The sequence below is a fragment of the Zalophus californianus genome, chromosome 10 (genome assembly GCF_009762305.2).
Source record: "Zalophus californianus isolate mZalCal1 chromosome 10, mZalCal1.pri.v2, whole genome shotgun sequence".
NCBI lineage: Eukaryota > Metazoa > Chordata > Mammalia > Carnivora > Otariidae > Zalophus > Zalophus californianus.
This window is the reverse complement of record NC_045604.1, coordinates 97039244-97067045: the sequence shown is the minus strand read 5'-3', so window position 1 is coordinate 97067045 and position 27802 is coordinate 97039244. Positions and strand designations below refer to the sequence as shown.

Below are 27802 nucleotides of genomic sequence, written 5' to 3'. Positions count from 1 at the left end.
CCAAATCAGGAGCTACTGGCCCCTGTCAGCGCCGGAAGGGGGCCATATCTGGAACCATTCTTCTCCACCTCCAGGTACACCTGCTCACACCTGGCTCTTAGGAGTAAGTCACCTGGGGGCACCTGGGCAACTCAGTCTGTTAAGCATCTACCTTTAGATTAGGTCATGATCCCACAGTCCTGGGATCGAGCCCCACGTTGGCTTCCCTGCTCAGTGGGGAGTCTGCTTCTCCCTTTCTGCTCACACTCTCTCTCAAGTAAATAAAATCTCTTCTTTTCCAAATAAATAAAATCTTAAAAAAAAAGTCACCTGATCCCAAGAAGGCCTCCCCTTCACCCCATTCAAAGCCACAGAGACATCTGTGAAACACATTTTATTATACAAAACAAGGTGCATCAAAAACTCAGTGTCAGAATAGCTCTGTATTCCAAAGGCTAGTGACTGGACCTTCTCCCTTAAAACCTTCTCACCCCAAGACCCTTTCTAGGGAGTCAGGTTGGGCACACGGGCCCTCAGACTCCAAAGATCTCCAGCCCTGGCCTAGGAGAGTGAGAACCAGACACAGAAGCTTAAGTGTGGGTGTAGGGCAGTGGGGCAGGCACTTGAACCTCCAAAAATAGGGAGGCTCCTCCTAGGTAAGGCTGGACCTATGTCTGTGGTAGAATCACTCAAATCCTTCTCTATGGCAACTAAAGCAAGAATGTGGAACCCACCACAATCTGGAGATGGGGGAAAGCTTCCCCCAAATGCCAACCACAAAGTAGATTCTACAAAAATAAAGCAAGGGTTGACTGCCTTCTGAGGCAGCTGGGTGGGTGTGTAACCTTCTGACCTCCACATCCTGTTCAGGGATAAGTGGCTAAGGGTCAGCACCAAAGGTCTGACCAGGATCTCCCTGCCTCCCCTCCACCTACCATGATCCTTGGACTGAAGACTGCTACTTCCTCGCTTGCTCCTCCCAGCCCAGATGTAGAGTAGACAGACTGGGATAGACTGACAGGGAGAATCCCTGGGAATGTGGAAGCTGCCCCAAGGCCCAGGCCGAAGGACCCTGAAGGCAGGAATCTGGTCTCTACCTGGGAGTGGACACAAGAAGCGGCTCCAGGCAGGGGCAGGGAATGGGGTCTTGAGACTACGGGTCCGTTTGCAGACCGGAGGGCGCACGTGGGCCTCACACAGCCTGCAGCTCCCCCTGCAGGCGACTCAGCTCCTCCAGCTCCTGCTTGTGGCGGTCGGTCTTGTGTGCCACCAAGGAGCGGTAGAAATGCAGGGCAAAGGCCACGAACACAAGCCCCACGGGTACCATGATTGCTGTGGAGGCCATGGCTGCTTGCCAGCCTGGCCCATGGGCCCCTCCTCCACCAACACACGCTTGCCGAGGTGGGCAGGCCTCAGATGGCTCAGCCCGTGATGGAGCTACAGTAGAGGACGCCTTGGAAGCTGGACGAAGGGAGGTGGTCAGTGGTAACAGAGTCCCAGGCACCTGGGAGGCAGGTACCACGGGGGCTGGTGTGCCCAAGGGCATCCCAATGGGCACAAACTTGACCCAGCCAACCAGGACAACTTCAGCGAGGAAGAGGAAGGTGCCCAAGGCAGTGGAGAAGCCCCAGGCCAGCTCCACGTAGCGGTGGAGTCGCTGGTGTGGCGACTGGTGGACAGAGTTGAGGTTGTGGATGTTGCTAACAGCTTCTATGTGGGGCAGCAGACACGTGGAGACCATGAGTGCAAAGAGGTGCACGGCTACTAGCACGGTGGTGCAGGCACTAAAGGCTACCAGCAGGCCTGGCGGGTATTCATGGTCGCTCTCCAGCTGTACCTCCACCATGGCCACCTATGGGGACAGAGGAGATGGATTGAGTGCCCACAACCTCTTTGGCAGTAGAGGGTTGTTTTGCCTGTTGGCATACATCACCAGTGCATCCCTAGGGCCAAGAACGGTGCCTGGCAGGAAGAAGGTGCTTAGTCTCTGTTGAGTGAATGAACTGGCCACCTTGGTAAGGCTCTGTGCTGTTCTGGCTTTGGTTTCTGCACCTGGCTATTGAGAGGGCTGACACATTAGATGACACATTTCTGAAAATCTTACCTTGTTAGGGGGGTTAAAAAAGCAGATTCTGGGGGCGGCTGGGTGGCTCAGTCGGTTGAGCGCCTGCCTTCAGCTCAGGTCATGATCCCAGGGTCCTGGGATCGAGCCCCACATCAGGCTCCCTGCTCAGCAGGGGTCTGCTTCTCCCTCTCCCACTGCACACACACACAACACACACACTCTCTCTCTAATAAATAAAATCTTTTTTTTTTTTTAAAGCAGATTCTGGAGCTGGGCCGCCTGGGTTTACTCTCAGCTCTACAAGCTGTGGAATCTTGAGCAAGTGATTTAGTTCTATGCCTCAATTTCCTCATCTGGAAAGTGGGGATTGATAATGGCACCTACTTGCCTTACAGGGTTGTTGTGAAAATTAAATGAGATAATGTACACCAAGCACTAAGCATAGTGTAAGGCACACAGTAAGCGCTAGGTGTTTGTTGTTATTATTACAGTTATTAACTGTTCATAATACTAGTGTTATTATTAGTGTTAGGGGAGAGCAAGGCTCTTAAGAACACTGAATGAAGTCCAAGGCCAGAGTTTGCAAACTGGTATACCATGAACCCAAGCCAACTTTGCACACATGTTTTGCTTGGTTCATACAGTGTTTTTTAAGGAACTAGGCTGCACTTTTAAAACTCAAGAGATTTCCTATAAATATTCCTATTTCTAGATCCCCTTGAAAATTTGGAAGATCTGGTTACATCAGACCCACATTCCTACATGTCAGCTATCAGCTAGAGTTGAGTCATGACTGCTCCGTTTGGACAGGTCATGGGGTCTCCTGATAGCCATCCCCACTCAGGCCATAATACCTGCCTGTCCTTTGCAAACATTTGCGTTGATGATCCTATTCTAGAGTTGTATAAATTTGGATTCCAGAGCCAGACTACCTAAGTTCAAATTCTGCCACTTACTTGCTGTGAGATCCTGGGCAGGTGTCTTAACATCTCTGATTTGTTTTCTCATCTGTAAAATGGCCATAGTAGTGGTACCTACTTCACAGAATAATAAATGTGATACACATAAAAGCTGGTACTGCATCACATGGGATACACATTACCTGGTACTGCATGACAGGGCAATACAATTTGTATAATGTGATTCTAACCCAGGCTACCCAAATATCAGAATCTGGATCTTTCCCCATGCCTGGTCCTTGCAGGACCCATTAGATTGCTCTGGGGCTGGGGGAAGGAAGAAGGTACAGAGTCTGGAGGGTGGTGGTTAGGAAGACAAAGCTAAGTATTTTGGGAAACTGGGCCATGGCAAGTGTTAGCAGTTTCCACAGACAGAGATCTGGGCCAGGCCTAGGCCTGGTTTCTCCCAGAGGCTGACCCAGCCTTGCTCTCCCCTAGCAGGACTGGGGCCAGTCCTGCCCCCAGAACCTACTCTTCTGGCCTTTTGATCCTGCAGGGAAGGTCCTGGCATGTAAGCTGTCACCCCAGCAACGTGCAAGTCCAGCAGCAGGCTGGACTGTCCCCTTGGGAACAGGCTGGACCATGGGATGGATGGGGGTGGGGGACTTCCCTCAGTCAGCTAGATCCATGAAGTCGCTTCCTTCCCTCTGCAGTCTATACAGCTGAAAGGGAGTCACTTCCCTGTCCCTAGCTGACCCCACATCAGGAAAAGTGGGCTGGCCTATGGATACTGGGCCCTCAAAGAGAAAACCATAGACCCTGGATGACCCCTAGGGATAGACTTTTCCTCTCATCATTCAAATACAGAGACTCTGGGAAAGAGCAGGGCAGAGACTAAACGCAAATCACCTACTGCTGTGACCCGTCCATCCCCATCTCCATAGGTTCCTATGAAGAACCCCCCCTCTAGCTTGCTTTCTCCTTCCCATCATGATGGTGGAGAAACTCTGGACTAACAACAGTTCAGTGATCCAGGGTCCTAGATCATTCTGCAGCTTTCATCTGCTGAACACTCTTGGCAGAGGCACTGCCCCATTAAGAGCCTTGGTTTCTATGCCTGCCCAATAAACAGGTAGTCTGAGCCATCTCTGATGTGTGTCTTGCTCTGACATGCTGGGATCTAGAGTTTGGCAAGAATCAGCTCATCCTGGGGCAGCTATTTGCAGGCTACAGAGGGCACAGCCTCTATGATCTCAGTTTCCCACTGGCCCTCGAGGGGTTGGATGCCTGTCCAGGGTCACACGGCTGGCCACAGGCCCAGAGGAGTCAGGTCCTCCTGACCCTGGGACTGCTTCAGTCCCATTTCCTGTGAGGCCTCCGCGGGGACCGTTAGCTGATACCATCCTCCCACACCTGCAGTTTATCAGATCGGGAATCATGTCTCAGCTTCCTAATCACCTTCTTTCCCCAGCAGCTTCTTCAGGGGCATCCTCTCTGCTCAAAGCTGTCCCGGGTTACACCAAGCCCTCTTTGTGTCTGCTAGGGACTGGCCATCCTCCTGGGGACGGGGCCGCCTTCAATTGGGGGACTACTGCATCCAGTTTATTTTCTTTGACTCTCCCAGTCCTGTTTATAGGGCCCCCACCCAGCTCTGATTTGCCTTTGAAATCTCTCAGGGGAACTTGGTAATGACTTCTGTCTGGGACCACGCTCCTTCTGGACCTCTCTGCCCCACCCTCGCATATGTATCCCCCTCGGTGATTTGTCTCCCTTCATGACTAGGGGTCTGTTTACACACACACACACACACACACACACACACACACCCGTAAAACGGGACTCGAGTAGTCCCTTGGGACCTTGTTTGTACTCCTTTACCTCTTAAAAACCCTTGCTTTCCCTTTCCTCTGTCCCATCTCCCTTGGGTACCCGTTTACTTGGCCCGCGACCCCCTGCCCCCATGTGCCTCACCCCCACCCTGTGCACCCCTTTCCTCCCCTCACCATGGCGAAGCCCGAGAGCAGGGCAGACGTGCGGCTGGAGGCTTTGAGCTTGGCCCGGCTGAGGTAGAGGCGGCGCCAGCTGAGGGCCCGCAGCGAGTGCTGACTGGCCCCCATGAGGTCCAAGTAGCCGCGGTGCACGAACTCTCGGTATGTGGCCGAGCCCGCGGGGCTCTCGGCCTCCGGGTTCAGCGGGGCCTGTTCGCCCGCGTCCCCCTCGCCGCCCTTCATCCTGGGGGCCGCAGCACTGGGCGGGCTGGGTGGTCACGGGGGCGCCGAGTCGCCCCGGGTGCCCCATGAGGGCCGGCCCAGGCCGGCGGAAGGCCCCATGCCCGGGCGGGGCGAGCGGGGATGCCGGCGGCGGCGGCGGCGGGCGCCCAGGAAGAGGTGCCCGTGTGGAGCAGGGAAAGCAGTCGTCTGCGAGGAGCCCCAGGGGCCAAAGCAGGATAACAGAGGCCGAAACCGGAACTGGGGCGGAGGCGGAGCCGGAGCCCGAGCGGCCACAGGATGGGGTGGAGCTCAGGCGGGGGGAACGAAAGACCGTCGGCAGAGATCCCGAGGGACCTCGCGACCCCAAGCCACTTCACTATCACCCAGGCGCCCGCGCCCCAGCCTAGGGCTGGGAGTTCCCGGGCCCTGGACAATTCGGCACACTTGGACACCCCTAAGATGCCCAGATCTCCAAACCCCTCCCCGTAAGTAGTGAGCTGGGGGAAGGTGAACCCATCCACCTGTAGGCACCAAAGGGGGTCCGGCATCCTCAGTTCCGAGAAGCCTGGGAAGTCCTAAGGACCCCCAGATCCATCCAAACAGCTCCCTTAGCCAGTCGTCCCAGCTCTTCCCCCCACCCCAACGCCGGTGAGAGACACACGAATGCGGCGGCCCTGGCTGGAAGATTTTGAGTTTTATAGCAAACCGTATTGTACAGACCTGGGGCCCAGGGGCCCAGCCCGGCTGGGACCCCCACTTGCCCCCGCCGGGCTGCCTCCTCCCCCTCCCCCAAGCGGCCCCATCCTCAAGCCTTTCGCGATACCCAGAACCCCCTCCCCTCCGGCCTTTGGTCCGCCCAGTCCCTCCCCCCACCCTCGCACCTCCCTGTTACCTGAGGTATGTGGATAGATCCCCCCTCCCCTACATGGTACAACCCGGCTCCCCCGGGGTGGGACCGGGGCTGAGGGGCGGGACCTGGCCCCAGCTCCTCCCCCTGGCTCCCCAAGCCCCGCCCCCCGCCCCGAGGAGGGTGGGGGAGGGCCGAGTCTGTTACTAAGTTCCCATGGCAACTAAGAGGGGCCATTTCCAGCCTTAGCACTGGCTTCGGGAGGTGTCCATTGGCTGCTATTTCCATGGCAACCAGGAGTGGCAGTTCCCTGGGCAAATGGGATACAAGTTTCCATGACGATGAAAGAGTGGGAAGAGCCAAGCTGGAGGAGTCCCATCTTCCCCATCATTGGGCTGGCACCCCACCCCCACCCCCACCTTAGGTCAGGAGGGGTGGAGCTGCTCAATACAGTAAAGCAAGAGAGAGCCTGGGGGTGGCGCAGTCCAAGCTGGGTGCCCACCAGACCAGTCTCAGTCCAAGCCGATCAGTCCCCTCACTCCGGCTCCCCCAGGTCCGAGGTTCCCCCGGTTCAAGTAACACTTCAGTACAGATGAATGTTCAAGTATTGTGCGGGGAGACAGGTAGGGGGCTGGGGTACCCCTCACCACTCCCCTGGGCCACGCTGAACAGCGGGTAGGCCCGCGGCCCCCACTCCTCGCAATAGCTGCCATTGTCAGTGACGTTCAAGGAGTCAGGGTTGGGGGGGAAGGAACTGAAATCTGGGGAGGGAGTAAGGAGAGGGGTGTGACCCCCTGAGGGGGGTACTACTGCCCCCACACCTGCTCTTTGCCCCCACCCCTCTCTCAGCCCTGGCTTTCCCCTGGTTCCCCGAGTCCCCCCCCCATCTCTGACACGTGGATCCCCAATTGCTCCTCTGGTTTCCCTTTTTGGCCCCACCCCCACCCCCCAACTCCAAGTGTCTGGTCTTTGTTCCCTGAACCCTTGGTGGTCTGCTTTCTGCCCCCCCTCCCCCAGCCCATCCTCCACCTCCCCCAGCCCCCTGGCTCCCAGTATCCTGTGTGCAGGTACCCTTTCCCCATTTCCCTCCCTCAAACTTGCACCTTACCCCCCCCTCCCACCATCCCTTTGGCTCAGCACCCCCCTGTACCTCTGACCCACTCCCCCCAGGGGATGGACAATGAAACAGGTGGAAGGGAGAAGGGATGGGAAGGAGACACCCCCAGAGATATCAGTGCAGGGGGTAGAGAGGGGGGAGGCTGGCTCGAGTCCCTGGGCAGGAATCCCAAGTCATGAGGTGGGTAACCTGGCCTCCTGGCAGGGATAAAATGAAGGCCCGAGGTCCAAGGCTCTTGATGAGTCCTGGGGGAGGGTGGGGGGCACCCAACTAGCTGTCCTTGAGAAGTAGCTTCTCCTCTGGGCAGCGGAAGGGGCCAGGGGGCCCAGCGGCTGCCAGCCGGGCACAAGCTTCAGGTGAGAGCTGGCGGCAGGAACGCAGGTCTAGGCGGCGAAGGCGCGGGCAGCGGCGGAACAGCGGGAGGCAGTGGTCCGTGAGGCGGTGGCAACCTGAGGGGGGCGGCAGTGGCGGCGGAGACCACGAAGGTGAGTACGGGGTGGGCACTGGCCACGGGGACCAACACGCTAGCAGGATGGACAGACAGGATGCTTACCAGCAAGATTGAGGTGCACCAAGGTCTCGCGGAGTGGGGAAGTGGGAGCTGTGAGGAGGTGGACGCTGGGGTCCCCGACGTGGGCGCAGTGGCTCAGGTCCAGGGCACTCAGCTGGGGTGCGTGGCGCAGCAGGAGCCGCAGGGAGGCATCTGTCAGCTCCAGGCCTGCCAGGCGCAGCTCTGCTACCCCCTGCAGCCGCCCACGGCTCTCCGTTTGCCCTGGGCAGGCAGTTAAGAGGTCAGCACCCCCGGCTACTCCTGTGCCTGCCCCTCGGCAGCCAGACCAGCCGCCTCTCCACACTCCCATCGCTCACCACCCCCTAAACCTGCTTCCACGATAACAGAGCCTCCACCTGCGTTCTCTACAGGGCTTGCTCTTCTCCCAAACACCCATTCAACCTGACCTCATCTAATCTATCCATTGCTCACATCACCTCCTCAGTGAGACCCTCCATGATTACTCCATTTGCTATGGTAACAGTCCACATACTCCTACCCCTTCCCTGCCATTATTGTCCCCCCCCCTTTTCTCACCATGGAACCTATTTTTTTCTCTCCTCCCACTAGAATGTAAGTTCCACAAAGGCAAGAATTTTTGTCTTGTTCTTGCTCTGTCCCTAGCAACTGAGACATAGGTGCTCAGTATATATTCACTCATTCGACAAATGCCATCCCTAATGGAACTGCCACCCCAGGCTCTCCTACTTCCCTCTCCTTCCATTAGTAACATCACCAGCTGGATCCCTTCCCCTCCATTCCCCGGGCGCCCCTCGGGGACAACACCACTCTTGCCTCAACTCCTGCCCCAGCCTCCTCACCCGGTCCAGTCTCTCCTCTCCTTCCTGGCATTCAAAGAGAACTGTGCTCACAAACAAGTGGGGCAGGGGGCACCTGGGTGGCTCAGTCAGTTAAGCATCTGCCTTCGGCTCTGGTCATGATCCTGGGGTCCTGGGATCGAGCCCCATGTCAGGCTCCCGGTTCATCAGGGAGCCTGTTTCTCCCTCTCCTCCCCACTGTGCTCTCTTCTCGCTATCTCTGTCCCTCTCAAATAAATAAAATCTTAAAAAAAAAAAAGTGGGGCACCATCCCTCCTCTACTAAAAACTCTGAGGGCACCTCCTTGTTTAGAACATTCCAGTTCTTATAAAGGCTCATCCCTGTCTCTGTTCCTAACCGCCCCCCCCACACTCCCAAACACCTGGGCCAAATTCCACAGGTGACCCTGCTCTGAGACTCTGCCCACGGACACCTAATGTTCGATCCTATGCCTGGCTGGTGTCCCTGGCTTTTAGATCTGAGGTTAGAGACCACTTCTTCCCTCATCTCCAGGGAAGAAGAACTCATGTCCCTCATCTCTACACCCAAAGCATGTGGCATGTAGCCTGCTTTTCTTTTATTGTATCTACCACATTCCTGCATTTTGAGTTTTGAGAGGAGAGGGGAGGGGAGGGGCAGAGGGAGAGAGAGAATCTTAAGCAGGCGGGGCGCCTGGGTGGCTCAGATGGTTAAGCGTCTGCCTTCGGCTCAGGTCATGATCCCAGATCGAGTCCCGCATCGGGCTCCCTGCTCAGCAGGGAGTCTGCTTCTCCCTCTGCCTCTCTCTCTCTCTGTCTCTGTCTCTCATGAATAAATAAAAAAAAAAAAATCTTAAGCAGGCTCCATGCCCAGCATGGAGCCCGACGGGTGGCTCCATCTGTTGACCCTGAGATCATGACCTGAGAGCAGAAATCAAGAGATGCTTAACCGACAGCCACACAGGTGCCCCTAAGTTTTTTTGTTTTTTAAACTAAGTGCCTAAACTAACCAGCCACCATTAATTGAGCACTCAGTGTGGGCCAGGCACCAGCCAAGGGGCCCAAGTGGGGGCCTGCCCCTAGGCCAGGGGCTCTTCTGCGTCCCCTGGAGGGCTGCCTAAAATGGTTGCTGGACCCACAAGAGGTTAGGGAATCTAAGGTAGGGCCTCAGAGCTTGTTTTTCTAACAAGTTCTCCAGTAATGGTGATGCTGCTGGTCTGGACCACACTCTAAGAACCACAGCTATGTGATTATCACTCCTGCTTACAGATGAGAACTTTGAGGCTCAAATCATTAAAGCAATCTGTCCGAGGTCACATGACTGAAGTAACAGAGGACGCCAGACCAAACATACCACAACACTATCTGCCTCCCAGGCACCAGCCTAGCCCATAATAGATAAACCAGATCAGATATCACCAACTCATGAAACTAGCCTACCCAAATGTGTTATGGAATCTGCACAGTGCTGAAATTTTTCTCAAATGACGAACGCTACGAAAAGGACATTTCCATAAAGAAATTTAGATAGAGCTTTTCTCCGAAAAATTATAAGATCTGGCACCACTGGGCTATCCCTTTCACCTGAAAAGGACTAGCTGGGAACTAGGTTGCAAGATGCTATCCCCTAAAGCCATTCCCCAAGCGCGTCGCCTCTGTCACCTGCCAGGCCATCTTTGTGGGCACTTGACTTGGCAAACTCTGAATTCTGCCTCGTTTTTTCCTTTGAGGAGCTGAGAACCTGGGAAGGGGCTCCATCTACAGATGCCCTCAATCTTGGGCCACAGCTAAAAGTCATTAGAGGGAAGCAGAGGACAGACAGGTCACTTCTGGCTTGGGCAGGGGAAGTGGGCATCTGCAAGGATTTCACTGAGGTGGCAGCATTTAAGCTGGGCTTTCAAGGATTTGAACGTGAAGAGTGGGATGAGAGCAGGCCAGGCAGAGAACAGCAGGGACAAACACAAGGAAATAGAAGAACTTTTAAGTTTTGCTCAAGGAATGCTGCCCAGAGCCAGGGAGCCAAGATAAGAAAAGTGGGTGTAGAGTCCCAACACTACAATAGGTCTCAGGGCCTGGAAGGCTCATCACTGCAAGCTCCTGAGGTAGTTCAGGCAGGAGGAACTGGTATCAGGGTGCCTGCCAACCAGCACTTTCTCACCTCCTGGAATCCGCGGTTCCCAGTGCCCACCCTCACCCCCACCCAAATCTCCCTGGCTCAGTCCAATTCCGGTAAGAGTGGGCAATGGGGAGTTCTCCGGTCTAGCTCTGCCTGTGTGACTTGCAGCAGTCAGTCAACCCCTCTGAGCCTCTGGTGCCTTGTCCAGATAGAAAGAAGAATCCTAGATGCTTCTCTACCTCCTTCCAAGGCTGCTGTGAAGTGGGGGGTGGGGGGGTGGGGGGGTGGGGTTGGTGGAGTGGGAAGAAGGGAACTGAAAAGTGAGCTGTGAAAGCAAGGCTCTGGGGTGAGCACAGCCCCTGCCCTCCCAAAGCTTAGAACTTGGAGAGGAAATGGGTTTCCATCAAATCACTTCACCACCATGCAGTGATAGCTGGGAGGGAACTGCTCTCAAAGCTCTAAAGGAACCCTGATCTCGGGGGGGGGGGGGGGGGGATCATGGAGGGCTTCTAGGAGGAAGTGGCGTTTTTGCTGAGGCCTGAAGAATGATTAGGTGTTAATTAGACAAGGGGGGGTACAGCATTCTAGACAAAAAGGACTAAGCAAAGGGCTGAGGGCTGGAGGGAACCTTGGCAAGGAGGCTGAAGAGGCTGAAATGTGGGGATGGCACAGGTCAGTGGGAGCCAGACCATGCCAGGCCTTAGTGACAATGTATTAGTCTTTATCCAAAGAGCACTGGGAGATTATGAGGAGTGGAGTTTAGAGCACAGGGGTGACACGGACAGATTTGCCCTTCTGGATGGTTCCCCTGGCCAGAGAAGCTATTGTATTGTGAGCATCCCATCTCCTGGCTAGACAAGGAAGGAGCCCCCAGGCCTCAGTGCTCCTGACCCACACCTCCGTTGTGACGGGCGTCTGCTTCCAGCATTCCCCTCTACCAGTATGGGCCTCATTCCCTACGGAAGTGCTTACTCCTGCCTCACACTCCCTGGGACAACCCTGTCCCTTTCAGGAGTCAGTTCAAACAGCACCTCCTCAAGGAGGGATTCTCTCTCTGCTCCCCACACCCAACCACAGCCTCCACCGTATCACCCTGTAACCTTCTGTTTCTGATTCTCTCTCTTCTGCACTACTGGGGTTCTACTAGGGTAGGGACTGGGGCTATGTGAGGTCTCCAGGGCCCTACAGAGGGCCAAGGCCGGAGTATGTGTCCAATAGTAAAAGCTGTCTTTACCTGACAGGGTACCCAGGCCTGACCCAGGCTGAAAAGGTAGCAGGCCTGACGGGAGAGGATACCACCACCCTGATGCAACCTTCCAAGTCAACTGGATCCCTCTTTCTGCTCCATTCCCTCAGGAAAACCCTTATTCTTTTACCGTAGGGGAAGGGGGCACAGGGGCCAAATCTATTGCTCAGCCATATATGTACCGATCCACACATGAATTTGAAAAGAATGTTAAATTAACTGCTGTCATTTAAAATCAAGGATATGTCACAGGAAAATCCACGTGTCTGGCTCCTCTTGACGAATGGAAGTGACTGGCCATCTTGGGCCTGCATTTTCCATGGCCATTGCTGCTGCACCCCTTGGAGGAGGCTCTTCAGGAGCGCCCACCACACCCAGTGACTTCACTCCTATCTGCCATCAGCCAGGCCCCTGGCTTCTTCTAGAATTCTTATGCCATCCTCCTGTCTTATACCATGTTTCATCACATAATCATCTCCCCTCTGGAGCACAGGGGCCACTTCCCCTTCATCCCTGTTCCCTCACAGCTCCTATCACAGGGCCCAACACACAGCAGGGAAGTAAACGAATGAACGGTGGCCAAGCAAGGCCTCCTAACCAAACTCATGCGTTCTGCCCTTTCTTCAAATCTCTTAACATCCAGCATGAGCTGGAAGAGACCTTGGAGGCCTCATACCCACCCCCCTTCCCCTGCCCAACCCATCTACAGATGAGCCAACAGACACCACACCTGGTTTGGTGTCTGGTGGAGGCAACAGCAGCTCGCGGAGCTGGGAGTCTTTAACATCCTCAATCCAGCGAAGGTCCAGGAGCCGCAGGGCTGGCAGTGGGGCTGAGCCCAGGGCAGAGACAGAGAGCCAGGAGCAGCCGGAGAGCACCAGCTCCTGCAGGCCTAGGCAGGGGAGGTCAGGAAGTCGGTGCTCCATCCCAGCACTGTCTCCCTCTTCACCCTGTCCTACCTTGCCATCCCACCCTACCTTGCAGACGGTTCAGAAGCCACATGAGCTGCTTCTTGGAGACACCTGTCCAGCTGAGGTCCAGGGCTCGGGGCTGGCGACGAACCACACCACTGAGCATGGGTGGGGTCAGTGACTTTCGCCGGCTCAGGTCCATTCGAGGCCACAGACGCTTGTCATAGCACCTATCAGCCACAAGAGGGAGACAGAGCCCTCAGCTCTTAGGGAGCCTGCGAAACTCCCTACTTCAAGAGTTCATCCGCCACAGCTCTGTCCTGGCCCACAAAGACAGCAGGGGTGGCAGGAAGTACCCAGCCTCGGGCCAAGGGCATTGGGTTTGGGGCTCAGTTTCATCACTAACTGGATGCGAGACCCCAGGCAGGTCCATTCCTCTCCCTGAGCCTCAGACGCTCCACTTGTAAAATGAAGATAATGACCCAGACTCAGCCTGCCCCACAGGGCTACTGTGAGATCAAATGAGGTCGCTGCAGTTTTTAGACCTTACAGCTTATAAAGCACTCTGCCAAAGACACAAACACCCTACACACTGTATTTGATGTAACACCAAAGGGATCTGTCAGCAGCCCCCACCACCCCCACCTTGTGCTTCTGGAGTTCTCCCTGGCTAAGTTATGGTGACTCGTGGGAACATCTCATCTCCTCTATTCATCTCTGCCTTTGAGCCACATCTGGCCCATTCTGATGGCCAGCTGCCCAAGGCTCGACTTACAGCCCTGTTACCTCCTGTCTCGGGTTACTGTGTCCCTCCAACTAGAATGTAGGCCCTACCAGGGCAAGACGGCTTTTCCCCTTTGGTAGCGCCAGTACCTAGCACTGTGCCAGGGGTTACCCGTTGCACATTTGTTGCATGAATGAATGGTGCGAAGCCGGCATGAAGTCCCTGAAGCTTCCACTGAGCGCTCCCCCACAATACACATCATCTACAGCTTTTCATTTATCCACTCAATGTTTATGGAAGGCTTGGTAGGGCCCAGGAATCAAAGTTCCAAAGACGAATGAGGCCTACACAAAGTTAAACAGCTTTCCTGATCCCTGACAGCCCTGACGGGTCCGACATGCAGTGAACCAGAGAAGGCCCTCCGAAACTTATTTTACCAAGGAACCCTTCCCCACCTCTCCCAAGGTCATCTGTGAACACTTTGTGGCACACTAGAGTTCCTCGAGACTTAGTCTGAAAACTCTCTTCCAGTTCTCAAAAGCATGTCAGGAAATTCCCACTGGGCTAGACGGACTGTGTCAGAAGCAGCAGGGGTGGGGAAGGCCCAGGAAGCTGTGTCTGACCTCCCTCCCACCACCCCATTCTGAGCGCTTTCCCTTCGAGAAGCTCGGGGCTGGAGCAGTGGTTACCAACTCCAGTTAGTTGCTATCCCCTTCTCTCAGAACGTGAATTTATCTTTCAATAGATCCCCTCCTTGCACTTAAAACCAGTACTGCTGGGGCACCTGGGTGGCTCAGATGGTTAAGCGTCTGCCTTCGGCTCAGGTCATGATCCCAGGGTCCTGGGATCAAGTCCCGCATCGGCGGGGAGCCTGCTTCTCTCTCTGCCTCTGCCTCTCTCTCTCTCTCTGACTCTCATAAATAAATAAATTAATTAATTAATTTAAAAATAAACAGTATTGCTTCACATAAAAATGTTAACCTTAGAGATACATACAATAAAAACCGACCGGGACTATTAGGCTTTAGGCTACCACCTGAAGACTATTTTTGTTAAACAGGGAGATAAGTATTACAGAGGTGTTAAACATACAATAGCACCCAGCGGAGACACTTCCTTTTCAAAACTAATACAAGGATTAAGCCATGGTTTTGCGCCACTTGAAACTGCCAGGCGTTCTCCACAGAGCCCCATCTGACATTTTAGGGAATTACTGGGGGCACGGACACTAAGGCTTCAATCCAAACAACCCCACTTCTCGGTGCCGCCTGCCGCTTCTTCCCCCTTTCCCCCCTCCTGCTATTATAGCCTCTCCTCCTGGTTCCTTCCACTCGACCAATAACCACTTGCAAATCTCTCCGATTACAAAACAGAAAAGGAAAAAACCCAGCCTACCCTCAACCGAGCTTCTGCCCCTTTTCTCATTCCCCTCGGTGAAATCCTGCCCACTCCAACCCAGGCTTGAGTCTCAGCTCAACTGCCACGATCACCCTGAAGCCCTTGGATCTTCCATGGCTAGAAGGGAACCCTTCCCCCCTGGGGGCACACACAGGCCCCCAACTGCTTCTGTATCATACTCCACAACAGCCACATCGAACTACCTGCCCGCCGATAGACACACAATGCTGCCTGGTGCCAACATATATTGGCACATGTTGTGCTTCTGCCCGAAATGCCAACCAACCCAGAGCTTTCCACACTCAGCCCCAGTGTCTCCTCTTCCAGGAAGTCTCCCATGACTTTTCTTGGCTTGAACTAATTGGTCCCTTTGCCCTTGAATGACCAGGACACTGGGTTTAAACCTCAGAGTGGCAGCCAATAATCACTCAGGGCCCTACAGATCCTAAGTGTCCAGCCTCCGCTGCACTGTCAGGAAACCGGGGGAAACACAGCCAGTCCACGGTAACTGAAGCAGCAAGGGATATAGTCAGAGTCAACAAGAGGACGGGACAGGGCGCCTCCCAGGGAGACAGAAGTGGGAAGACGATGTATGTTCCAGATGGGGAAGAACCAGCATCCAGGCCTGGGACAGAGAGAGAAAACGGAGCGCTCTGAGAAATTCAGGCAGCAGGAACAAAGGGCAATCCACACCTCACCTTAATAATGAGGAAGATGGGGAGGACTACAGCATTAATACCTAGTGTTTATCAAAGGTTACTATGGGCCAGGTACTGGTCTGTGCATTAGGCAGTCAACCTCACAACAGCCCTAGGAGGTAAATACTTTTACTATAACCTCCTTTTTAGAGTTAAGGAAAATGAGGTCCCAGAGAGGTTGGGAAACTTGTTTGAGGTCCCACGGCTACTAAGTGGCAGCAGAACCAGGCTTTAACTCAAGCTGGTCTGGACTGAGCGCTTGAGTTGTGTCTGAGGAAGGGGGAGGGGGGAGACTGCAGAGGAGGCTGGGGTGGCACACCGTGGCAAGGAGGCTGCAATGCCTGGTGGGACCGTCATTCAGTGCAGTCACTGAGGTACTATACGTGTGCAAATGTCTAGCAGGGCTGTGGGAGTTCACTGTGAGGGCAGCAGGGAACCATGCATGGGTCCTTTCCAAGCTGCGGAATGACACTAAGGTGAGGGGTAGGAAGAACTGCTAAGAGGCACGGCCTGCCGTCATCCGGGGGCATCAGGGCTTGATGTCCGAGTTCCCTAACCCAGTTCATTTTACCCTAGCCTCCGGCCACCCCGACCCAGTCAGCCCCCTATTAAGCCCACCTCCCAAATCTGAAATTCTGGTCCTAAGCCTCTGTCTTGCAGAGGCCCTTTGGGGATGCGGATGTACCAGCCCAACTGATGCCAGGCAGGAGCTCACAGCCTGGTTCTTTACTCTCAGCTCTCTGGGCTCCCCGATGCCACCACTGTCCTCCTATCCACCAGTCTCCAGGCCTTTATTCCCAGCCCCAACTGGCCTTGACCTTGGGGTCCAGTCCCTTCCTCGCCACCCTCTGCCCATGTCCCCCAAAGTTCCAACCCTCTTTTCTGCGCCTCAACAACTCTACCATGCTGCTTCTGCCTGCCCCCCTCCCCTTGCTCTTGGTACATTCACTTTGCCTCCCAGCTCCAAGAGGAGATAAAAGCCACCAGACAGGAAAGCCTGCAACTTCCTGCTCTCCCACCTACAAATTTCTCTCTGGCTCCACCCTCACTGCCTCTTTCCACACACCATCTTGGTTTCCTCACTTCCATCCATCCATCCATCCATCCATCCATCCATCCATCCATCCATCCAGTAATGTCTTAGAACCTACTGGATGCCGGGCGCCATCTTAGAAACTAGGGACACAGCAACGAACAGATCAAGTCCCTTTCTTGGAGCTGATGTTCTCAACCCCATGTGACCTGGCTTTGGTGCCCTACTCCCACGTAGCACAGCCAAGGACACCAGGGCCTCATGTAGCAAATCCAACTGCCACTTGTGGGCCTTGGTCTCCCACGACCTCTTGCCAACATCCTACACTCTATCATTCACTCCTTCCTCAATCTCTCCCCTGCGGGACACTTCCACCATCTCCTTCGTGTCTCTGGCTGGTCTTTCTCTAACTCACTGTTAGATACTGATTTTAAGACAGATACTGACATTCTGTCTTCTCTCCTCTTTCTGGAAGCTGCTACCTGCAGGGCGAGAACTTCCAAACCTGGATCCTTCCAGCATCTGACCTGTACATGCACCTGCCGTCCTGCTAGCTCCTGACTGGCCCACAGGCCTTTCGGACCAAACATGTCAAACCTGAGCACTTCGCGTTCCTGGAACCTGCTCCTCCTCTGGTATTCCCGAGCTTGGGGAATAGCGCTCCTGCCCACCCAGGTTTGTGGGCCAGAAACTCAGCTGAAGAGTCGTCACCCTGCTGCCCAGGTACCAAACACAAGCCATTCTGCTTCTTAAAAAATTCTCAGCCCCAGTCCCTCCTCTCTACCCCTCCAGCCCCCAAGCCTCCTGACTGGTCCCACTGTACCTCTGCTCTGCCCTACCCTCGTCCTTACCAAAAACGACCATTTTATTGAGTGTTTAGTACCTCTCAGGTATTGTGCTAAGTGCTTTGCAAGAACCACTTCATTTAATCCCCACAAGGTATTAGTATAAACCCCAGACTACAGATGAGAAAACAAGCCTTGAAAGGTAGAGTTATCCACCCACGGCTATACATATTCAAGCAGGACACGAGTCACCGTGGATGACACCCATGGGTGCCAGACTCCAGGGCCCAAGCTGAAAATCACTGTGCCATCCAGCCTCTCTGCTTCATCCACTTCCGGTCACAAGTCTCTCCTTGAGGTAGAAATTAAGTCCTCTTCGGTCCTGGATCCCACGTGCCAGGCACAGAGCTGGCCTTGAAGAGGCCTGAGCAACATATCCCCAAACACTACATGCGCAGGGGTGGGGATCCCCACCAATTGCTCTCTTTGCTTCTATGTTGCAGGCTGACTGGGAGCTCTGCAAGGGCCCAGGCCCACACTCTGAAGATATAAAGTCTGTGCTTTCAGTCAATATTTGTAACTGAACGAATAATACAGGTTACAGTTAGGGCACTGAGTAGTTTCTACTTCCTGGGTACTGTCCTTGGTTCTTTATGTACATTAGCTCATAAAGACACTACGACTTTGGGGAGAGCGTGTGCTCTGAATTGTGTAAGACTATTGAATCACAGACCTGTACCTCTGAAACAATTAATACGTTATATGTTAAAAAAAAAAAAAAGAAGATAGTAGGAATGGAAAAATGAAGGGGGGGAATTGGAGGGGCTGATGAACCATGAGAGACTATGGACTCTGAGAAACAAACCGGGGGTTCTAGAGGGGAGGGGTGGGGGGATGGGTTGGCCTGGTGATGGGTATTAAGGAGGGCATGTACCGAATGGAGCACTGGGTGTTGTACGCAAACGGTGAGTCGTGGATCACTACATTAAAAACTAATGATGTAACGTATGGTGACTCACATAACATAATAAAATAAAAATAAATAAATAAAAATAAAGACACTACGAAGTAAATGCTTTGGTTCTCCTGGCTTAACAGATGAAGAAGAAACTGAGGCACAGAGAAGTTAAGAAACTAGCCCAGTGGCTGTCAGCTTATCAGGGGAAGAGTAAGGTTCAAACACAGGCAATCTGCCTCCAGAGCCCGCACTCCTCTCAGCTCAGTTTCCTCTCAGCTCTCCAGCCTCCAGAGACCAGAGGTGCGAGCTAGTGCCCCAGTGTCCCAAGGAAAAGGAGTGGAGTTCAAGTTCAGCCACCAGCTTGTGCTGTGACTTCAGGTGTCCCTCATCCTCCCACAGGGCTGCGATTATGAGGAACGAGGCAGCCCACAATTTGCAAAGTGCCCACCAGGACGCCTGCTGCACAGGATGTGCCTGGGAAAGAGCCTGAATGTACTCATTTAATGAACTACTTCTTGGGCACCTCCACTGCCCTTGTCCTGTGCTGGGAACACGCAGATAAAACAGACGCAGTATCTGCCCCACTGTAACAAGCGATGAGAACATGAGCGTGAATAAATGAGTGAAGGCCTCTGTGTGCTCTGTGAGGCGTACAGGGTGCTGTGGGAGTCTGATGGGACTGGGGGAGGATTTTGTTGGGGGCAGGATCGAAGAGGGAGACCAGGGGCTTGGGAGGATGACCGACATGTCTGAACAAGCAAGGTTCAGGAAGCAGCGGGGAGATGGGGGGAGGAAAGGCAGAGGGAGCTGGTGGCAGCTCCAGGGCATAGCGAAGTGACAAGGGGAGTCAGGAGCCTGAAGTATGGCTGCCTCTGAGAGGGCAGGGGCCACCTCAGCAAAGAGCTTTCTCATGTGTAAATGGGACCTCTAGTGAGACCGTCCTCAGAGAAAGGACTGTGCAAAGCAAACCGGGTGATGTGCGACAGCACTTAGCACCCTGCTTGCCACATTAACGCTCATAAATGACGGTTATTAGGAGCAAAGATTCTGGAGCCATGGGGCCTGGGTTCAAATTCCTGGTTCCACTATCTCCTCTCCACAACCTTGACCTCAGCTTCATCTGTAAAAAGGAATAATAGGACCTACCCTCACAAGGTTGTTATGAGAGTTAATGAGCTCAAACAATGGAAAGTGGATTTGCACGCAGCAAACACGGAAATATCAGACTAAAAAACATCCATACTATAGGAGTATGATCAACGTAAGAACAAGCCCCAGAGAGGTCATAACTGGCTGTCGCAGGTCATACGGCAAGCGGGAACCCAGGCCTGTCCAGGCCACTCACCAGCGGCTCCAAGTCCGGCAGACTCGCATGCAAATGCACAGCTCTCGGGGCCCGAGGTGCTGGAAGACACGAAGCCAGGCAGCTCGGGGCAGCGGGTGGTCGGATCCAGCAGCCAAAGGCAGTGTGTCGGGCTCAGGGCTTCGAGGTGGGGGCCGGACCACGTGCCTCTCCAGCTGTGGGGGCCGGGGCGGTGGGGCGGGGCCCAGGGGCCAGCTGAGGAGGGGCCCCCCACTGCCAGGGCGCACAGCCCGCCGCCCCCCGCGGTTCTCCTTCTCGCCCGAGCTGCCCCGGGCTGGCCGTCGCCCATTCCGGGCCTCGCCAGGGGCCTCCTCCTCACTGAGCGATGTGCCTGAAGAGTCAGAGTCGGAATCCGAGTCCGAGGAGGACGAGGAGGTGTCAGGGACCCGCTCCAGTAGCTGGCACATGCGCTTGAAACGCTCGAGCTTCTCCCTCTGTGGGGACGGGGATGGCACGGCCGGGCCCTCAGCAGAGGCCAAAGGCGGCTTTGGTTTCTGCAAGGAGATGGGGGGAGGCTGTTCTAGGGCCCGACACGTGCTTGCCCACCTCCCTGTCCTGAGGAGTCAGCAGGGGATGAGCAGCCCGAGAGACAGTCCTGGGCTCCAGCCATGGCTCTGCCCCTGAACGCCGTGAGGCCTCAGCCGCAGCATGTCCCTCTCTGGACCTCAGTCTCCTTATCTGTCATGTGAAGGCACTGATTCAAAGAATTAGAAGCCTTCCAGGTTTCAATAGTTTATGAGTTTCCAAAGGCAGTGAAATACGGAGAACAGTTAGAGATGTCGTTTTGAGTTATCAGCTCGGCTACCACCTCTCTGTGTGAACTTGGGAAGCCCCGGCCTCATCATCTACAATACGGAACGCTGGACTAGGTGATTCCAAGTGTCTACTCAACGATATGAGAATGACAGAGCACCTCATACTCACGGACCCACATCCTCACAGCGCTCCAACGGAGTGGCAACCTGGACCACTCTCCTTACACTCAAGGAAACTGAGGCTCAGAGAGACCAAGTGACTTGCCCAAGGTTACAAACTGACAAATGGCAGAAGCAGGATTTGAACATAATCAGGCAGACCCTTGCATTCATGTGTCAGTGCAAAGTGACATCTGAATTCTAGCTTTGCTGTGGGACCTTGGGCAAGTCTTTTAACCTCTCTGGGCCTCATCTTCCTCAAATCTAAGTACATTTCACAGTTCACAAATCTCATTTACTTTCATTAGATGTAAACAGTTCTGTGGGATGGGTGGATAAGGTAGGTAGTATCATCTCCTTCACAGATGAGGAACCGAGGCTCAGAGCAGCTGACAAGTTGCCAAGACCACACAGGGAGTCAGTGGGCAGGGATTTGAACTCAGTTCTTTTCCCTTTAAGGTTTGGAAAGATGACGCAAATGGGTCAGACGACACCCCAGGGGTTCCTGGAAAGTCCTGTGGCCTGGCCCCAACCCACCTCTCCCCCTCCACTCTTCCCAGGGGTCCAGATGCCACTGTGGCCAAATGGGGCAGGGGCAGGACAAGGTGAGCAGGAAGGGACAGATCTCTGTCTCCAGGGTGGAGGGTGGGGCAAGGAAAGATGGGAGGGGGAGGGTGGAGGTCCCCGGCACACCTCCCAGTTCTCGGGAGGGAGCCCAGGGTGGCAGGACGAGAAAGCCTGGCTCGGATTCAGAACCCTGGGGGGCAGAAGGCCGGGGCCGCCTGGGTCCGATCCTCGGAGGAGGCAGGCGTCTCCACCCACCTTCTTCAGGTGCCTCTCTCGGCCTCCTTTCACCTATCAGAGCAAGAGGGAAATATGGGGAAAGGGAGAGGCCCCATTAGCCCCTCATCGTCCACAAAACTAAGATCCATGCTCGCTTCTTAGACTACAAATCCCAGAAGCCCACATCTCGGGAAGAACTCTGAGCATGCTCACCTTCCCAACCAGTGTCTTGGCTCACTGAGCATGCTCTCCTCTTCTCTTTCTTCCCCCTCAGGCCCTTTCCAGCCCCTCCTTTCCTCCTCCGTAGCAGCTAATTTGAGCATGCTCTCTCCCTCCTACCTGAAGCACCCAGGGCTCCCAAAGCTTCCCTGCCCAGGGCCAGGTGCCCCTCACCTGTACCTCTCCTCCCTACCGAGCATGCTCCACCTTCCCCCGCCCAACATTTCCTGAACTACATCCCCCAACAACCCCTTGGAGAACCCACAGAGCACAGCCTCCCAGGCCCACCCTCCCCAAAAAGGAACTAGACTACCGCTCCCAGAATCCCTTGGGCTGGACCTAATAAGCATGCTCCCTGGCTCACCTTTTTCCTTGGGGTGGGGGGCTCATTCCCTGCCTCCCTCTCCTTTCTTTTGGGGGGCCCAGGCACGTCCTCTGGGGGGGGCCCAGCAGGTAAGGGGCCCTTGCGCCTAGGTGGGGGTGGTGGAAGCGGCGGCTCTTCCGTCAGCTTCCATCCACTCCCCAGGCTGGCGCCCTCCTCGCCGTTGTCAGCCCTGCGGCGGCCTGGTCCCTCACCTGAATCCTGGGGAGATGGAAGCTGGGGTTGAGGTTCTCTCCAGCTCCCCAACCCACTGTCTACGCAGAACCCAGCACCCAGCCCAGCCCCTACCCCTACCTTGCTGGTCCGGCCTTCCTGGGTGCAGCGAGGGCACTCCCAGCAGTTAGGGATCTCCGCATTGATGACACCCTCAGCCTTCCCCATCTGTAGGCAGAGGGCAGGGAGTGGATGTAGGGTGCCAGTAAACCCAGAGGCAGCGCTCCCCAGGGCCATCACCTTCAGACTCCAGGGCCCCCAGGGCCATCACCTTCAGGCAGCCAGGGTGGACGATCTCATTGCAGATTGTACACTCCATGAGGCTCAAACCAAATTTCTCTTCCTCTCCCTCTACTGTGTCCTCCTTCCCAGCCTCCCCACACAAGAGGCACACAGCTGTGTGTGGGAGCACGGGCTGTTGGGGAAGAGGGAGTATTAGGGACCCCGAAAGCAAGCGACAGGGGGAAGACCCTTTCTTCTCAGGAGCCTGGCCAGCTGCTGGATGAGGTTCAGAACCCATGGGTCAAGCTAGGTCAAATCTTGAATCTGTTCCTTTTTGGCAGTATGACCTTGAGCAAGTGATTTAACCTCCTTATGTCTGTTTCTCCATCTGTAAAATGGGGCTAGGCATTTTTCCTTTGCAAGACCTCGGGAAGAATGAGATCACTCAGGGAGGCACTGGATACATAGTTGTTATTGCTGTTGCAAATGTTTCAGCTGGAGTCAGGGTCTATGTGTGTGTGACCCTGAAACTGTTGCTGGCTTTGGGGAAGGATAGAAACGGTGGCAAACAGGACAATACTGTTAAAAGAGAGAGCTGGAGAGCTGCAGGGGCTGTGGCCGCAGCTTGGGATGATTCTGAGTTTGCACAATGGGCAGCCCAAGGGTTGCTCTGGACCCTACAATGAATCAGGTTTTGGCAAGACTCCTGGGCATGCTAAAGGCAGCTGGCTGGTCCTAGGGGAGAGCAGCCCTCAGACAACTTGACTTTGGGGAGGAAGGCAGGGTAATACAGAGTCACGTGAGGGATGCTGAAGGTTGGGAGACAGGCCCAAGGAAAAAGGAGGTAGGGAAAGGAGGAAAAGGAAAGTGAGGCAAGGGTTGGAGAACAAAGAAAGAGAAGAGGGGGGCTGTAGGGTGAAGAGGCAGCAGAGGGGCTGGAGGAAAAAGGAGGTGGCGGTCCTCCAGGAGGGGGTGCAGGATGCAGCTGGCTCCTCAAGGCTGCTGGAGAAGGGCCACAAAGGGGGCTCAAAGGAAGAAACTCATGTTCTCTGATACCTACTGTGTGCTGGGCACACTCACATCCATGCTCTTGCTTCATCTTTACGACTCAGCAAAGGAAATCTTTCACAGGAAAGGTACCTTGAGGTTCAAAGTGTCTGTTCAAGGTCACACAAAGGGTGAGCCTGGCCTCAAATCCGAGACCACTCTGGCAGGTGAGGAAGAGGCCGGAAGGCTAAGACCTATTCCCTTGGGCCAGCTCTGGAAGTGCGCCCCTGTGCGCAGATTCCTCCAGGAAGGAGCACAAGAGGGGCTGAGCTGAGCTCTCTATGGGTCTGTGCCTCTGAAGCCGGGAAAAACGCGAAGGTAAGCACAGGGTTAGATTCTTCTGGGTGCCCTAACATCGCCCCCCGCTCGCAACTGGAGACAAAAATGGGCCTGGTGGATATTTGAACAGACAGCAACTCTACAGTGTGTGCTACGAAGCAGCTGGCCCAGAAAGGTACGTGGGCCGGCTGGGGAAGGGCACCCAAAGCCCCGGGGGTGTCGGGTGTGCTGGGGGCAGAACTCACGGCAGTGCACTGCCGGAGCAGGCACGACTGCTTCATGCGCCCGGGCCCCCCGAACTTCTTCATGTCTCTGCAGAAGTGGCAGTCCCCGCACTCAGTGCGCACACAGGCCCGGCAGCGGCGGCAGCGGGTTCGGCGTCGGCGCGCTCCGGCCCCCGGCCCCCGGCTGCTCGACGACATTGGGGGCGTCAGCAACGCCGAGGGCTGTGGGTGAACGAAAGCAGGGTCAGGTGGGCCCACTGAGGCCCTGGCCTGGGAAACTCCCGGTAGCTCCCCCCATTCCTAGGCAGCCAGAGCTGGCTCTCCTACACCGGGGAGGCAAGGAACAAGGAGACTATCCCTCCTGGGGTCAGGGGGTGGGCACCACTCCCTCTACTCAAGGCCTCTCTCTCCAAAGCGCTCACCTGGCTCCTCTGGGAACCTGAGAACTGGCTTCCTGACCTCACTCCTCTTTCCTCTAACACTTCCTCAGCATCCCCTTGCCTACTCGGGAGGGAAAGGGACTGGGGACTCTGCACTGACATCCCCACACCAAAGCTCCTTGGAAAGCCAGGGCTCCTAGTTCGTGGAGTTACCTTAGAGAGGCCCCAACTCTTCCCCTGGTATCCAAATGCACTCCACCTAAAATTCCCCCAGACTTACCTCCAAGATACCCACAAATTCCTGGGTAGAAGCTCTAGACCTTTCTTCCTTCCTCCTTTCTCTCTCTCTCACACAACTACCACCCAATCTCTCTTCCCCCAAAACCTATACATTGTCAACAGATCCAGTGGGATGCTTGCCCTCCCCCATCCCCAGGGCTCTGAGACACCCCCCCCATGCTGCTTCAGAGCCCCTCCTCAACCCAAGATCTCAACTGCTCTGCTCCCCACAGAGCTCCCTCTGCCCCAAGACATTCTCCTCTTGGATCTCTCAGGTCAGCCTGGGCAATCTCCCAGATTCCCTGGGATTCTAGAATCCACCATGACATCTCCACAGAATTCAGGATGGGCTCAGTCCTACATGTCTTCTCCCCCACCCCCAAGCTTCCCAGGCTACTTTTCCATCCCTAATTGTCTAGAATCCCTTGGGCTCCCCTTCCCATGGAAACCAGATCCTCCAAGATCCCATACAGACTCAGCAGGCCTGGAGGGGGTCTCTTCGTGGCCAGAGTCTTACCCTAGCTTCCCCCTTTCCAGGGACTTCCAGACCCATCCATGGGGGGAAGGGGCCCTCCAGCGCTCCAGGGGAGGGGCCTGGAGGGCGGCGACTGCAGGCGGGGATGGGGGTCTGCAAGGGGAAGCAGGGTCTAGGAAGGAAGGCCAGTTCCCCAGGGTTGAGAGGTAACAGGAAGGAGGGCTGGAGATGAGAGGAGTTTGGAGCAAAGAGAGGGCGAGGCTGGGGGCGGGGAAGGTAGAGAGAGGCCGGGCTGAGGATGAATGGGAGTGGGAGCTGCCCAGGTCTGGGGGTGAGGAGGAGCCGCATGAACCCACCTCACACGTGTCCCGGGAGCCATCTCTCCCTTCTCGGCAGCTCCCGGCGGGTCGGCGGCCATCGGCGGCGGGGGGGCCGGGCGGCGCGGGGCGCGGAACGCTCAGAACGCCGGGGTCCACGGCCCCCCGAGGGCGCTCGGCCCCTCCCTCCGGCGGAGGCCGGGACGGCGGCGAGTGGAGATGGGGGGCGCCGGGGGCGAGGCCCTCCCACGGGCTGCGGCGCGGCCCTTCCAGGGGGAGGTCCTTCTCTGGGGGGCTCAGTCCCTCAGCCCCCCCAGGCCAACGGGGGCTCCTCGGGCGCAGGGTGCTCAGCTTCTGCCCGGGCCCCACTCAGTCCCGGGTCCGAGTCACAGCTCCCCTCCCCCCACCCGCCTCTCCCCAGCGCCCCCGGCCCTTTAACTGGCCCCTTCCCGGCCCCCACTGCCCAGGGGTCCAGGGCCAGGCCTGGGCCCCCCACCGTTTCCGGGGTTCAAGCCCCGCCCACCGCCGGTTCCCGGGGAGGGGGGGGTCCCTGTAACCTGCCCCCCTCCCCTGGGCCCGCCCCTAGACTGCGGCCCCCTGCCCTAGGGCTACCGGGCGAGTGGAGGGGGGTGAAGGAAGCTGCTCCGGCCCCGCCCCCCCAGCCTGCGCGCGCCCCCGCCCTCTCCCCCTCCCCCCAGCGCGCGACCCTCCAGAGATAGGGATTTAAATAAAATTTGAATAAATCCCCTTCCTCAAGCCGGAGAGTGGAAGGAAAGGATGGAAGGGGACAGGGAAAGGGGGAGGGGGCAGTTGGGGTGCCTCAGCCCCCCTGGTCCCCCGGCCCCGCGCTGCTTCGGCCCGGGGCCCTGGCCGCCTCTCTCATCCCTCCTGAGCTCCTTCCTCCTTCCTCCTCTCTTCCCCCACCCCTCCCTCCTCCTTCCCTCCTCCTCCTCCTCTTTACTCCCTCCTTCTCCCAGAGGAACCCCGCCCCCTGCCCCCTCCTCTCCCCACCACCTCCACTTTCCAGGACGAACACGCGCAGGGCACGACGGAAATCGTAGTCCTGCGGACGCCGGTGATACCGTGGGAACAATGGGATGCTGGGGCCAGCGGGGACTACAAAGAAGATGGCGGAGGGCGTGCCAAGCCGGGAGCCGAGGGTGCCGGGAGTTATAGTCCGGTTGCCCCGAGGCTCCCCGTTGCAGAGGATAGAGAAGGAGCGGGAACGATGACTACAAACAAGATGGCCTTCTCCCCCGACCCGACCTCCTTCCCAGGCACTCACACGCCCTCCTGTCCACAACCCTCCGCGTGTGTGGTACCTGACGGGAGTCGCAGTCCATCTGCTGCCTTCCCGCTGCCATTTCTACTCGTCAGGAACAATGGAAAGGTGAAAAGGAACGAGAACTACAAGCAAGATGGTGGAAGAGGGGCGTACACCTGACTAGTAGTCGGTCTTTTGAGGTGCGATGGGAATAGTAGTTTTCTAGTCTTCTAGTGTGCCTTAAGAATGGCGGAACCACGAAAATAAAGAGACTACCATAAAGATGGCAGGCTACCTGGCCTCTCCCCGTCGCTTCATTCTACCACCTTGGGCACCTCGCCCGCCTGAAACATCGAAATCCCCCTCCCGGTGGTGCAGAGCCTGACGGGAGTTGCAGTCTTCCCAGCTCCGCTCTATTATCTTTGGTCGAGACAATGGAAGGGGAAAGGGGCGGGGACAACCAGCAAAGATGGCGGCCGAAGGGAAGGGGGACGGCGACCTGGGATTTGTAGTCCATGCACTAAGGCTGTTCCCTTGCAGAAACGCGGGAAAGGACTACAATGATGATGGCGGCCCAGCGCTTGTTCTCTGCGGCAGTGCCTGCTGGGGGACGTAGTCCCTTCCTTAGCTCTCCAGAGAAAGGATGTGGGCTGTTGAAATGTGCATCACGGCGGACACGCCAAATTGCGAGCCTACGGAAAGCGAGAGTGTCTTTCCTCCTCTCCCCACCACCTCCTTCTGAACAACCTGCCGGGAGTTGTAGTCCCGCGCCTCCACTCGCTAGTGGAGGAGTAGAATTTATGTCACTAGTGGGGCTCAGTGCGGGTGAAGGAGAAAGACGTCCGGGAGATCTAAGGACTATATAATGTCCGCCCCCGCGTGTGGCAAGGACTTCATATTTGAGGGTAAGGCTCTTAAAGGAAAGCAACAGTAATCAGTATTGTCGCGACAAGGGAGGCGTGGTTCTCGCCGAAAGTACCATCACGCTGTTGTCCCCTCGGAAAGCTTGGGCGCCTCACACCGGATGCTTGTTCCCCCAAACCTCATGGAATCGGTATCTTCCAGGTCGTGAGGACTCCAGGGAAGAGGCTCTGAAGTCATACAAAATC

General features: G+C 55.9%; 2 protein-coding genes and 1 long non-coding RNA gene across 10 annotated transcripts; 1 reads left to right on the top strand and 2 right to left on the bottom strand.

The window, feature by feature from the left end:
• Positions 1–364: 364 nt before the first annotated feature.
• ORAI3 (ORAI calcium release-activated calcium modulator 3) lies at positions 365–5637 on the bottom strand. Its single transcript, XM_027612851.2, has 2 exons — positions 4947–5637; positions 365–1831 (listed from the first exon to the last, which is right to left on the bottom strand). The coding sequence occupies exons 1-2, from the start codon at positions 5172–5174 to the stop codon at positions 1172–1174; spliced, it is 888 nt and encodes a 295-aa protein (XP_027468652.1). The 5' UTR covers positions 5175–5637; the 3' UTR covers positions 365–1171.
• An 866-nt stretch (positions 5638–6503) lies between these two features.
• Positions 6504–18179, top strand: LOC113933103. The gene is made up of 4 exons (XR_003523243.2): positions 6504–6623; positions 7425–7602; positions 17065–17312; positions 17878–18179. It is a non-coding gene; the product is annotated as an uncharacterized LOC113933103 (long non-coding RNA).
• On the bottom strand, positions 6588–27385 carry FBXL19 (F-box and leucine rich repeat protein 19). 8 transcript variants are annotated; one of them, XM_027612836.1, is made up of 11 exons: positions 26752–27385; positions 24000–24162; positions 22478–22621; positions 22288–22374; positions 21976–22194; positions 21303–21464; positions 19678–20189; positions 12803–12966; positions 12556–12717; positions 7671–7889; positions 6588–7566 (listed from the first exon to the last, which is right to left on the bottom strand). In XM_027612836.1, exons 2-11 carry the CDS (start codon positions 24060–24062, stop codon positions 7388–7390), a joined length of 1911 nt encoding a protein of 636 aa, XP_027468637.1. In that variant the 5' UTR covers positions 24063–24162; positions 26752–27385; the 3' UTR covers positions 6588–7387. The 8 variants fall into 8 exon arrangements, with proteins under 8 accessions (XP_027468637.1, XP_027468635.1, XP_027468638.1 ...); XM_027612834.1 differs by lacking the exon at positions 26752–27385 and adding an exon at positions 25469–26380 and having other exon boundaries at positions 24000–24200; XM_027612837.1 differs by lacking the exon at positions 26752–27385 and adding an exon at positions 25469–26380 and having other exon boundaries at positions 21432–21464; positions 24000–24200.
• Positions 27386–27802: the final 417 nt, after the last annotated feature.